This window comes from Bos indicus x Bos taurus, chromosome 3 (genome assembly GCF_003369695.1).
Source record: "Bos indicus x Bos taurus breed Angus x Brahman F1 hybrid chromosome 3, Bos_hybrid_MaternalHap_v2.0, whole genome shotgun sequence".
Classification (NCBI taxonomy): Eukaryota; Metazoa; Chordata; class Mammalia; order Artiodactyla; family Bovidae; genus Bos; species Bos indicus x Bos taurus.
In genome coordinates, this window is record NC_040078.1 from 93,672,701 (window position 1) to 93,686,933 (window position 14,233).

General features: G+C 38.5%; 1 protein-coding gene across 4 annotated transcripts in view; it reads right to left on the reverse strand.

Moving 5' to 3' along the window:
• The window catches only part of ZYG11B (zyg-11 family member B, cell cycle regulator), a 74,705-nt gene that overhangs the window by 957 nt on the left and 59,515 nt on the right, over positions 1–14,233 (reverse strand). For 3 of the 4 annotated variants that reach the window (XM_027537240.1, XM_027537236.1, XM_027537239.1), the window contains one exon: positions 132–4,605. In XM_027537240.1, the coding sequence (XP_027393041.1) occupies positions 4,415–4,605 (191 nt within the window). In that variant the 3' untranslated portion in view covers positions 132–4,414. Of the gene's footprint in view, positions 1–131; positions 4,606–14,233 lie in introns of those variants that run through there. The other variant, XM_027537237.1, reaches the window with a different exon arrangement.

Here is a 14,233-nt window from a genome sequence, read left to right on the forward strand (position 1 = left end):
TTTTGCAGTAAAATCACTGGCCTTTGAGAAAGCCAATTGAGAAAGCAATTGTTATAAGTGGATGACCAAGGAATCTGCCTTAGTTTTAAATTTGAAAGCAAATGTCTAGAATAAATATAGACAAGACGCACTTTACATAAAATTTGTAACATTTATTTAAGCAAAAAAAAAAAAAAATAAAAAATAACAACCCCAAACAAAAATCTGTACACACAACATTAATACCTAACGATGTCCTGATTTAATATATAGCATGATTCAGGTACAGGACCCTCCCATTCATCTGGCCACAGTGAGAACAGTGCCTTCAGTCCAGATAACTGAGAGACTTTGAAATGTATACGTATTTTCCAATGAATTTTTCATATCTTTTGAAAAGAGTTGAACTCTTCTACCAGAATTCAAGCAAAAGATACCTTTTTCCACACTCACAAGTCAGTGAGAATTTGACAGTGGGAATGCTACAAAAGTCAGGGATTTAAAATTTTATTCTTACAGGTTATCTGAGAGTATAAATCTTGACATAACATCCTCCCATTATTAAATGCTCTCAAGAATTTCCTGCTTTTATGAAGTATGTCACAGCTTTCATTAGCTAAGTAGCTTCTTGCTTCTAAGCTGATTAAAATAAGCTTAAAAGAACCCAATTTGAACAATTTTCCAAAGTAACTTCAAAAATTAAGCACATATTATTAATGAATTATTTATTATTTCTCATAATTTGATATATTTGGATTTTCTAAATATTCTTAACAGCCATTCTGTCTAGCTATACAGTCAGGTTGTGCTCTCCAGCAGAGCTTTGCTTCATCCAGAAAATGAGAAATAGCATTGATTTTCCCATAATTTATTAAAAACACTGGGGGAGGGTAAAAACAGGCAGAGAAAGCTCTTTCTTAGGTTAACATTGAATGTCTTCAGTTAAGATTTGGAAACCACAGAATGCATAATTAGGAGTGTACATGTCATGCAAAATCTATGAAATACTAAAGAAGATAAAGCCATTATGCATTTTAAGCACACTCAGCAAAATCTTCTATCATACTGCTATTTTCATCATTGGATGAAGCTTGGATTTGCATTATTACTTAAATAAACAGTTCATGAGTTAACACAAAAAAATGAAAAATGTGTCAATACAAAGCGGATGGTAACGTTTAAATACTCAATATCCAATGCTACAGTGGATTTCAGAGGGAAACCATAAGTTTGCAAACCTCTCTGTAAGTTGTCTCAGAACACTACTTGGAAACCCTAGCCATATAAAGTCCCCAAAAAAGTAACATGCAGATAAAACTGCCCACATCAGCTGACAGTATGACACTGCCTTTAACTTACACCTTCAGTTTAATACTGTTTATCTCAAGATAAAAGTTGCACAATAACCAAATAATGTAAACATACTATTAGAGGGCAGGAGAAGGGTAGGTTTCAACATATACAATACAGCAAGTTTATTTCCTGGCTACTCGGGACCTCTTTTTCAACCTTGGGTACTGCTGCACAGTGTTTCCTAAGGGGTGGAGCGCAGGGGGAGGAAGAATGTCAGACATTCTAAAGCACTAAGCCAAAACCAAGGTTTATTAATTGATTCTACCCTAATTCAGCACACAGTGAAACAAAATATGTTTTCATCAAAATGTGTCCCAAAGATCTAGAAGATGGCCCAATACTATCCTGAGCAATGCATAATTTAAAATACAGCCAAATGACTGACTGGGGAGAAAAAGGGCCAACTCAAAAGGTCCCACCAGCAAGATTAACTCCCTAGGCTGGATATTCAGGACCAATGTTTTAAAACATGAATCCTTGATTCTTTGGAAGCTTGCAAACCAAAGATATGAAATTAAATTTCTACAGTTGCCTTGTGGGATTCATCTCCACCTGGGTCATTCACTTAAATTGACTAGTGCCACTAAATAGCATTTCTGTCCAGGAGTGAGAAGCAGCAACACTTAAGGTCAATTCCTGGGTCTGTGAGTCTGATATGATTTTTTTAATTCTCAACTAAGATCAGTAGCCACTGAGTATTTGACCAGAGAGTAAAGTAACTTATTACTACTTGATTTATGTTTCTTTTCAACTACAAAAGGACAAAATGATTTTTTAGAGTATAAAGAGAACAGCAAAACTTACTTGATGGGAAGAATGATATACCTAAATTATTTTTGCTTTTAGACTGCTCTTGTTTTACTCATTGATAACAACATGCATCATTATAGTCTAAAAAGTCTAATTCCATTTCCTTTAGTAGGTTTAAACCTTACTGTTTGTGGACTGACGTAGTGATAATTTGCAATATCTGAGTGCACCAATGATTTGAACAATGAGTGGTTCAACCCTAGTCTAAATTGTGCTTGAAACAGCACCTCTAACCCACTGAAGAGGTAACCCTTGAAGGCACCAAGTTCCATTACATTCTAGTGTACAAATGCAAACAGGAGGCCGAACAGATTCTACCTTAAAAGACAGGCCAGTGACACCTCATAATTTATATATGAATGAGTGAAAGTTGCTCAGTCATGTCCAACATTTTTAGCCATATTTGAAAACAACTTATAAAGACAAAAACCTAGAATTTGCCTACAAGGAGCATGTACTTTTGTTTTAAGTAGGATACAACAGAAACTTGAAGCCAAACTTCTCAAACAGGCTGTTCCTTAACTACGCAAGCCAGAAGACCTGGAAATGGTCCACAGAGCTAGCAACTTCTAAGCTATTGTAGGACATCCTATTTTTGACATTTTGCCTTAGGTATTTAAAACCCAGGAAAAGGGGACATTTTAAAAAGAATTTTCCATTTCCTCTGAAATATTTAACCTGTGAAAATTTATCTTACAGCTATAAAAATTCCTTGAATCAGAATTAACCCACAATTTAAAATGGTTTTTAGTGATTCTAAATACCTATTTTCTTTTAGTTTTTATTTCTGTAAAGGAGTACCAAATAATTCAAGTATGATTATTGTGATAGTGGTATGAAACATGTATGTCAAAATATTAACAGCATACTAATAAGCCAGCTCCTTTCTAAATAAAAATGCTTCTGAATGATCACAATGATTTAAATGTACCATTTAAAATCTCTATTGAAAACATTCTGGCCATCTATGAAAAAAATGCAGTTATCTAAGACTGCAGGTTAACCTTATTCACAAACTGAAATTTAAAATGGAAAATAACTCTCTTGGTTACTTGCTGCCTCCCAACTGCCATTATTGATAATTGATTCTTTACTATACTATAACAACTCTCCTAAAGAAAAGAAAACTGTCTAAAAAACAATCTATCACAAAATACTTCCTTTTCTGCACTGCAACTAGAATCATTACATTTAACAATCATCTAATTCTTATTTATTTTTGGCAGTGAGACGTGGATATCTTTCCCTAACATGAAAACATTAAGATACATATATTTTGAAACAAAAGAAAATTAACTTCTTGTGGCAAAATTTACTATTGTTAATTATTATTTTAAGTGAGCAGGTTAACACCATATATGGTCTCTATTCCACCGAACAAAAAGACTTTGAAATAGAAAAGAACAGTCAGTTTTAGCAAGAGACCATTTTTTTCACAACAATATGACATAAAGAGATTCAGACAGTTAATTAATCTCTAACACAGAATGCTGTAATATTTTACACCATGGTAGCTTGGGGAAATATTTCTAGAGAGTAACCTGCAATCTGTATAGGAAGCAGCAGTCCACATCTCCAAGAATTAATATGAAGAACAAGCTACTGCTCAATGTCTTAGGAGAGGTGGGTTCCAGAAGATTAGCCAGTCCCAGTTTAAAAATACCTCAAGAGCAGGCCTTTTCCCAGTTCCTAACCTCTATTCTCCCTTAGTAGTTTTTAATGTATTTTCTGCCAGCCATCCTGGCACTAGCCAGTAAGTAGCTTTCACAAGGGTAGGACTCAGATTTCCATTCTTTCACACTAAGAAGGACATCTTATAAAAGATACACAAACAGAGAATAAAAGCATTTTATACAGAAGCAGTATAAAATTTACAACTGAAGCAGTGCCAGCAATCAAGTTAACAGCTTATCTGAAGCTGCAAATTGATTGGAAGGGACTTTAAAATCAGAAAAGTCTGGCCTAAGGGTTCGTGCAAACTTCATCATAAAACTGTAGAATTTTAAGCACAGTTAAGTTCAAACACTGAAAGATGTGGAAATCTTCCTAAAAGGCAATGATGAAGGAAGAGACCCTTCTTGCCTAATAAGTTAAAAATCACAAGACAAATCAGAGACTGTTCACATGGGCAGTACTATACATTGTCAATCCCATACTCATCTTATGACTCTTATCATAGAAACCCCTAAAACATCACAGAGGGTAAGCTATTCCAAGTGAACTTATCACAAAAAGAATTTCTGTGACTCCATTATCCAATTACCTATGGCTATCAATTTAGTCTGGCCTGGGACTGCTTTTTACAGGGAGGTGGCCTCCCATGGCGTACAATGTGTTTTTCTAAGCTGTCCAGAATGGCCACAGCAATCTGCTGGACGTGGGGATCAGTCTGTTCGTGTTCTTTGATGTTGTATAAATGCTGCAACCCTCCTTCCTCAATCAGCATGCTGCAGTACCTTGAGGCTGAAAGAAAACAGGAGAAAGAGCTTTCCTTAAAACACTTTACTGCCTTTTTTGTGGAATAATTTTTATTTATTCACTTAAATTTAAGCTGTTTTATTATTGCCCATTAACATAAGTTAGAGCTTGATAAATGTCTCTGCGATGATGTTACACAACACTACAGGACTCACATATAGGTCACAGACAACATTCATAACGTTATATATATATTATAATATATATATATAAATCATAAGACAGGCAGTCCAGAAAATCTTTGACCCCAAAACATGGGTAAGATAGGTACTTTAATTCATTTCCAACGTTTAAAAAATAATTTTAATGGCAGTCATATTGTATATGCCAATGTTCATTATTTAAAAAAAATTTTTTTTGGACTTCCCTGGTGGTCCAATGGTTGATAATCTGCCTGCCAATGCAGGGGACACAGGTTCTGATCCTTGGTCTGGGAAGATTCCACATGCCCTGAGGCAACTTAGCCCTTGCACCCTAGAGCCCATGCTCTACAACAATAGAAACCACGGCAATGGAAAGCCTGAGCACAGCAGCTAAAGAGTAGCCCTGCTTGCTTTAACCAGAAAAAGCTGGCGCGCAACAGAAGACCCAATGCAGCCTAAATAAATAAAACATTTTTAAAACTTAAAAAAATATTTTTTTTGCACACATGCTTTTTTGAGGGGGTAGGGGTAGGGAGAGGGCTGTTCTATTTGGCTTGTGGGATTTTAGTTCCCCAATCAGGGATTGAAACAGGAACCTCAGTAGTTAAAGTACAGAGTCCTAACCACTGGAACACCAGGGAATTTACTGTACATATGTCTTTTAAATTTTTTTAGTTTTAGTCATATTTATTAAAGTCTAATTTACATGCCATAAATACACCCAATTTAATCTACAGTTATATGAGGCAGAGGATGAGATGGTTGGATAATGTCACCGACTCATTGGACATGAATTTGAGCAAACTCCAGGAGATACTGAACAAGAACAACAGATACACTGGTGTAACCACCAACACAATCAGGATATAGAATATTTTCAACAACAAAATAAGTTTCCTTGTGCACCTTTGCAGTCAATCTCCCCTGCACCTCTCATCCCAAGCAACCACTGTTCTAATTTCTGCGATGTAGATTTTTGCCTGCTGCTGCGAAGTTGCTTCAGTCGTGTCTGACTCTGTGTGACCCCATAGACGGCAGCCCACCAGGCTCCCCCGTCCCAGGGATTCTCCAGGCAAGAACCCTGGAGTGGGTTGCCATTTCCTTCTCCAATGCAGGAAAGTGAAAAGTGAAAGTGAAAAGTGAAAGTGAAAAGTGAAAGTGAAGTCGCTCAGTCGTGTCCGACTCTTTGTGACCCCATAGACTGCGGCCCACCAGGCTCCTCCGTCCATGGGATTCTCCAGGCAAGAGTACTGGAGTAGGGTGCCATTGCCTTCTCCTACTCAGTTTTCTCAGCACGACTGGCTGAAAAACACGTTCTTTTCCCACTGAATTGTCTTGGCACCCTTGTCAAGAATCATTTGGCCATAGATGAATGGGTTTAGTTTTGAACTCTCAATTCCATTGCATTGATCTATACATATATCCTAATGATGTTGGGCATCTTTTCATGTGTGTATACTTGCCATCCGTAAATCTTGTATTTATTTATTTATTTATTATTTATCAGGCTGTGTCAGGTCGTTGTGTCCCGCGGGATCTTTTGTTGCGATGCACGGATCTCTAGTTGCGCCATGCAGGCTTCAGCAGTTCCAGCACACAGGCTAGTTGCTCTGTGGCACGGAGGCTCTTCCTTTCCCAACCAGGGATCGAACCTGCATCCTCTGCATTGCAAGGCAGATTCTTAACCATAGGACACCAGGGAAGTCCCCCTGTCATCTGTAAATCTTTGAAGAGACTATTCAACTCTTTTGTCCATTCTTTTGGTTTTTTTTTACTCATTTTGTTTTCTTATCATAAGTTTTCAGAGTACATGATATATTTTGAACACAAGCACTTTATCAGACATATGACTTGAAAACATTTTGACCCAATACAGTGGAGGTGACAAATAAATTCAAGGGATTAGGCTAACAGAGTATTGTCATATCAAACACCCTCTTCCAACAACACAAGAGACAACTCTACACATGGACATCACCAGACAGTCAATACTGAAATCAGATTTATTATATTCTTTGTAGCTGAAGATGGAGAAGCTCTATGCAGTCAGCAAAAACAAGACCTGGAGCTGACCATGGCTCAGATCATCAGATTCTTATTGTAGATTTCAGGCTTAAATTGAAGAAAGTAGGGAAAACTACTAGGCCATTCAGGTATGACCTAAATCAAATCACTTATGATTATACAGCAGAGGAGAAGAATATATTCAAGGCATTAGATCTGCTAGACAGAGTGCCTGAAGAACTGTAGACGGAGATTCATAACACTGTACAGGAGGCGGTGACCAAAACCATCCCAAAGAAAGAGAAATGCAAGAAGGCAAAGTGGTTGTCTGAGGAGGCCTCACAGATAGCTAAGAAAAGAAAAGAAGTGAGAGGCAAAGGAGTAAGGGAAAGATAAACCCAACTGAATGCAGAGTTCCACAGAACAGCAAGGAGAAATAAGAGAGTCTTCTGCAAATGAATAATGCAAAGAAGTAAGAGGAAAACAACAGAATGGGAAAGACTAGAGATCTCTTCAAGAATATTGGAAATACTAAGGAATATTTCATGCAAAGATGGGCAAAATAAAGGACAAAAACAGCAAGGACCTAAGAGAAGCACAAGAGATTAAGAAGAGGTGGCAAGAATACAAGAAGAAATATACATAAAAGGTCTTAATGACCCAAATAAACATGATGGTATGGTCACTCACCTAGAGCCAGACATCCTGGAACGTGAAGTCGAGTGGGCCTTAGGAAGTATTACTACGAACAAAGCTAGTGGAGGTGATGGAATTCCAGCTGAGCTATTTCAAATACTAAAAGATGATGCTGTTAAAAGTGCTGCACTCAATACATCAGCAAATTTGAAAAACTCAGCAGTAGCCATAGGATTGGAAAAGGTCAGTTTTCATTCCAGTCCCAAAGAAAGGCAATGCCAAAGAATGCTCAAACTACTGTACAACTGCACTCATTTCACATGATAGCAAGGTAATGCTCAAAATCCTTCAAGCTAGGCTTCATTAGTATGTGAATAGAGAACTTTCAGATGTACAAGCTGGATTTATTTAGAAAAGGCAGAAGAACCAGAGATCAAATTGCCAACATCCTTTGAATCACAGAAAAAGCAAGGGATTTTCCGAAAAACATCTACTTCTACTTCACTGACTACGCTAAAGCCAGACTATGTGGATCATACTTGCGTCCTGAGAAACCTGTATGCTGGTGAAGAAGCAACAGTAAGAACTGGACATGGAACAACAGACTGGTTCAAAATGGGGCAAGGAGTACATCAAGGCTGAATATTACTACCCTGCTATTTAACTTATATGCAGAGTACATCATGTGAAATGCTGGGCTGGATGAATGACAAGCTGGAATAAAGACTGTCAAGAGAAGTATCAACAACTTCAGATATACAGATGATATCACTCTAATGGCAGAAAGCAAAGGGGAACTAAAGAGCCTCTGGATGAAGGTGAAAGAAGAGAGTGAAAAAGCTGGCTTAAAACTCAACATTCAAAAAACAAAGATCATGGCATCTGGTCCTATCACTTCATGGCAAACAGATGGGGAAAAAGTAGAAACTGACAGATTTTCTTTTTGTGGGTTCCAAAATCACTGCAGGCCGTGTCTGCAGCCATGAAATTAAAAGACACTTGCTCCTTGTAAGAGAAGCTATGACAAACCTAGACAGCATATTAAAAAGCAGAGATATCACCATGCCGACAAAGGTCTGTATAGTCAGAGCTATGGTTACTAAAGGTTAAAGTTACCAATGGCATTTAGAGATGGATCCAAACCTGACTGGCATTTGTTTCATCTACTCAAGACAAACACTGACAAAAGGCCAGGACTCCTTGGCTTGACGCCTTTCTGAGGACTTGAATTTTGCACAAGAGTGGGTAATTTAGTCAAGAAGTAGAGAAGCTACCAAAACCCACTGGTGAAGCCCTGATGTGGGCTACAATTAGACTGAGAGAAAATAAAAATGTAAGGACTGATAGGATTATGAAAGTTGGAATGTTTAAACAGACTTTCTAGAAAGAAGTTGTGCCTCTTCTACCTGAATATTTTATGGAAATAAGGATTATGTCTGGCTGGGGAACACTCTCCTACTCAGTATTGTAAGATTAAAATCTGTGGATGAAGTCCTAATGGAGGCTACAGTTAGGAATATAAGGATTAACAGAATTAAGGTAAAAGTTTATAGGAGAATTAGTATGTGAATTTCTTTTATCTGACTGTATTATGAGGATGGACATTTTACTGACTGGGGAATGTTTTCCCTACCTAACATCATAAAACAGAAAGCCTATAAATCCTTCTTTCAAGCAATGTTAATTAGATACGCTAAATGGGGAGGAAGGCTGCCCTAGCCAATGCAGTGTGGAACAGAAGCTGGAGGACTCGTAGGGACAAATTCTCTGTGTGACAGTCCTATGTGAAGGGCAGACTGGGGGTTATGGCAAAAGCCTGTGAGCCTACCAGAGATGACTACTGGGACTCTGGACTAAGAATTTCCATTTAAGGGCATTTTCTACCTTGCTATTTGACATTAATTGAAGCTACCCTTATGACTGAAGGACAAACAACGATCTTCAAACCTGAAAGAGCCACAGTGTTTTTGAGTGACGTCAGAGAAACACTCTAATGGGGATGACAATGCCCAGAAGAGTTAAATGATATAATGGAATCCGCTTACACAGGGTCATCCTACCTGTAGAATGTAAGGAGGGGATACTCATGAGAAGGGAGCATCTTTCTCACTAGTACTGACTTTGGAACTGCACAAGGAGCTGCCAGATTCTATTGTCACTTGGACAGTGGCACATAAACAGCTCTCCACTAACCAACAAAGAGCTGCCCGGTTTGTGGAAAGCAGCTTCAAGGTGAATAGACGACATCCTGTTTGGAAGGTCATCCCTCTGACTAAAAAAGGTAAAATCCAAAACACCTCTGTAGAAGGAACTGCAAACTGTTTTCCCAGCAAGGATAGAAAAATTGAATAGTAGTAAAAATCCCTGCTTTCATGGGCAGTGGCCAATGGTCTGCCTTTCTGCATCAATAGAGATGATTAGATTGCTTTTCTTTCCTGGTCTGGTAATAGGAAGAAGCATATTGATTTTCAATCTTAAAGCAACTTTGCATTCTTGGAGTAACCTCCCTTTTATACACTGTTAGGTTCTGTTTGTTAACATTTTTTAAAAAGAATATCCTCATCTATGCTCATGAGATACACTGTTCAGTAATTTTCTTTTCTTATGTCTTTGCCTGGTATTTATATCAGGATACCTCTGGTGTTCCTTTTTTTTTTTTTTTAACCAGCTTTCTTTGAGTTTGGATATTCTCTATTGCTTTGTGTTCAATTTCACTGAACTTTTTTCTTCTTTTCTTATCTACACTTAAGCTAAGATATTTTTCATGTTAAATTTTAATTTACTTTTTATACTTCATTTTTCCTCCTTTTGGTATTCATATTTTCTTAAAAAATCTTGAATCATATCTATAAAAAATGTTTTTAATTTTCCCCTGCTAATTCCATCATCACTATCATTTCTGGGTTTGTTTCAACTGTCTGATTTTTCTCTTGGTTACAGATCATATTTTTCTGCTTCTTCTCTCATCTAGCAATCCATCATATAACTAAACATATTGTTGAGTGTAGACTTTGTTGTCTTTTTTATAAGAGTGCTTAGTTTTTCTCTGGCAGTTTCTACAGAGCAGCTTGATCATTTCAAGACTTGTTTTGTAAGCTTTGTAGGGTTGCCTTAGAGAAGCCTTTAATTTAGGGCTAATCTCTTCTGGCTCTTCTGGCATCTGCAGTGAAAGCCCTAGGTATTATGTTCTTTCCACTGTTTGGAATTTAAATATTTTCCAACCCTGTGTAAGCTCATGTTGTTCAGTTAGCAGTCTCTTTGGTATTTGGCCTCAAGGAGTCTCATCCTAGGCATGCACAGCTTAGTATTCAGCCTAAGACTCAAGAAACTCCTATGAAGATTTCTGGAGTTCTTTCTAGATGTAACTGCATTGTTCTGCCCCCAAATTCCAGGCACCTCAGTCTTGCTGCACTCTGATTTTTGTCTCCTCCATCCAATGAAATTGCTGAGCTGTACTTGATTCCCCTATGCTACTCCAGTAAATGCCTCCAGGAAGAAAGGGAGTCTGTAGAGTTTGTTCTATGCCTGACTCTCAGCACACAGTGTGATCTGATGGCAAACAGCAGGAACTGCAGCAGAGCCTGCCTCCCCACCCACCTCCCCAAGCCTCCCTGACCCCCTTCCACCCCTCAAGGGCCCATAGCAGTCCAGTCACCCTGCCTGTGCCCTGCTGGGGAGACCCTCAGATGTAGGCACACTGGAGGCAGGCCTTTGAGAGGGGAACTCCAGAGTCTGAGGGTGGTGCTGCGTGTGGGCTGGGGCAGGCCACATCAGTGTGTGGTTATCTACTTGAGCATACATCCCTGTGTATGTATGCAGGCCCATTCACATGTCTGTGTATATGAGGGGTGAGCTGCCCACCAAGGGTGGACTCAGGGTTGCCAAAACAGAGGCCTCTCCCAGTTTGGGATGGTCCAGCATCTCTTCACCTTGGGGACCCTGATTACAATTCTGAGAGGTCTCTGCCACCACTCCCTCAGGCTGCCCTCTCCTAATCGATGTACCAACCCTCATCCCTGGACCCACTGAAATCTTCCCTAAGGGTGTCTGTGCCTGGCATGACATTTAGGGCAGCCCTGCCCATGTTCACAGGGCCAAGTGGAGACTGGCCCTATGGCAGAGGTAATGAGGGGTCCTGGCCTCCCAGACTCCCCATACTGGCCACTGTGGCCATCTTCAACACCACCTCCCTGGACACACTCTTATTCATTCAAGAAACAACTACTTTCATCCTCTCCTGCAACAGCCCTCCCTGCCTGCCCTGTGTCCATCTCCTCCAGGAGGTAGAAGGCTGGCTGCTCTGCTCTGTGGCCAGGGGAGACGTTTCTTTGGGCAAAGAAACGGGCTTTCTTTGGGCTTTGGGCAAAGCTGTGTTGACTAGAAAAGGCTGGCTTCCTCTCATGGATCTGTGATTCTTACAGCAAGCCAGCTTCCTTCCTTCCTTGGGCCACTAGGAATGCTTCCCCTGCCCCCGCCAGGCTGTGGCTGTTCTCCATCCCTTTGTTCCAGTCTCCACCATGTTCCTCAAGCCCCTGGAGGAGGCATGGCCAAGAAGAACCAGGTGACAAAGCCCTCTCATTTGTTCTCTCCTTTCAAGGATCAGAATCCTTGCAATCTTTTGTCTAAGACTAGAACAAATTGTTTCAAATTTTCCCCACATTTTTCTATTGCTTATACTCTGGTACCAGTTACTCTGTTGTGACCCAGAATATAAGTTTGTGCTCATATACTTTTCTATCATGTCTTCTTCACTTATAATTCCACTGTCTGGATGTTTCAACATTATTTTACATTCCCCTATTGCTGGACCTCTACGCTACTTAGAGTTACTTCCTACTATAAATAATGATGCAATGAATATCTCTGTAAAAACAAGCATTTGAGTATAATTTTTAAATTAAAAGGTAGACTACCTAAATGTTCATCAATAGGGATGTAGCTAGGTAAGTTTAATAAATTTATAGCCATATGTTATGGGTTAAATTGTATCTCCCTCAAAAGATAAGTTAAAGTCCTAACACCGGCTAAGGCCCAGTACTTCAGAATGAAACCTCATGTGGAAACAAGGGCGGGGCGTGTTGGCCCTAATCCAATATTACTGATGTTCTTATGAAAAGGGGAGATCTGGACACAGAAACAGACACACACACACAGAAGACGATGATATGAAGACACACGGAATGGAAAACACCAGAAGCTGGAAGAGGCAAGGAAGGGTCCTCCCCTGGAGCTGTCAGAGAAAGCATGGCCCTACTCACACCTTAGACTTCTAAGCCTCCAGAACAGAGTGACAAAATGTTCCTGTTACTTTAAGCCACCCATTTTTGGTACTTTGTTACACTTGCCTTAGGAAACTAATATACCATAAAATAAAGATTAAGTGATTATTGTAAATCATGTTGCCAAAAATTTCCCAAAATATGGGAACATGCTCATTATAATGTGTGAAACAGGTACTATTATTATTTCCATTTAACAAATGAGGAAACTGAAGTCCTACATTTAATAATTTGCTCAAGATGGCATACATGGTAAGCAGTGGAACATGATTTGAATCCAGGTATTAATAGTCTTGTGTCTTAATCACTATGCTACACTAACTCTTAATTTTTAAAAGGTATACGCTTTTTAGTGCATTAAAACTTCTTAGTGCAAACTGAGAAGTAAATTCCATTTAAGTATAAACAGGGAAGCAAGAAAGTAGGAACCTGAACTACCTGAGCTGGAGATAAAATAATCTAACAATCTCCAAATTACAGTGCATTATAGAATAAATTCTTCAGGGTACTCATTTCACAGAGTAAACGTGAAAAAAACACCAACACCTAAGAGTAGTCACAAAAATGGTACCAGTTAAATGAAAATGCACTATTACTTATTTATTATGTTTTATTGTCTCCTATGAGTCTGTGAAAAGTAATGAGGAAAGAAGCCTGGAGATTAGAGGCTGGGTATAAAATCAGACAGACTGTTTAAAAAAAATATATACTGAGAGTTCTCAGAACCTAAAGGTACAGAGAAAGGAAAAAAAATTTATAGCAGGGGCAGTTTAGTGTGGCTAATGAGGCAATCTTATGTTTATGAATGAACAACTCTGCTCCAGGAATTTAGTAGGAGGAGGCAGAAAAGCTTCCAGGTGGAGGTTTAGGTGGGTACAAGGTGGTTTTCTCTGTCGCTTCCCATTCCCTAAACCATCTCCCTCTATCCACCTGACAAAGAAGAACTTTTATTGAGTTCTCTTTTTGTGATACGTGTTCATCAAAGAATGCAACAAGAAAGAATATAACAAAACAGTACTGCTACTTGCTAAAAAACTGTTGTTAAAAAAACGACTCTCACATTCTTATATAAGGCCATTTATAACACAGCCCCTATTAAGACTCTATAAAAGAAACTTAACTTGTACTTAATTGTGCAGAAAAGCTTTATACCCCTTTGAGGATATATAATGTTCTTCCCTCTTATATACAGAAAGAGAACCATGTAGCTGCTTACTTCCAGTCCAGTCACAGAGAGTATATCAATTACTATGAATGGCCTACATATCTAAATTCTACTACCTTCCTTCTATCTTTTAATTTTTTTCAAATTATTTTTCCTTGGATCTGATTTTTAATTTAAGAAAATTTAATTTATACTTTACTATTAAGGTATATTTATGTGCTTCTTTTTAATATTTCAAATCACCTATGGAATGAGTTTATATTAATAAATACTGACAGAGAGTTACATCACATCACAGCCTTCAAAAAAGAATAATGGAAAAAAAATGATATGAAACCTGATTTAAATAGTTTACTTTTCCACACACTATGGATGCCGGCAGCAAG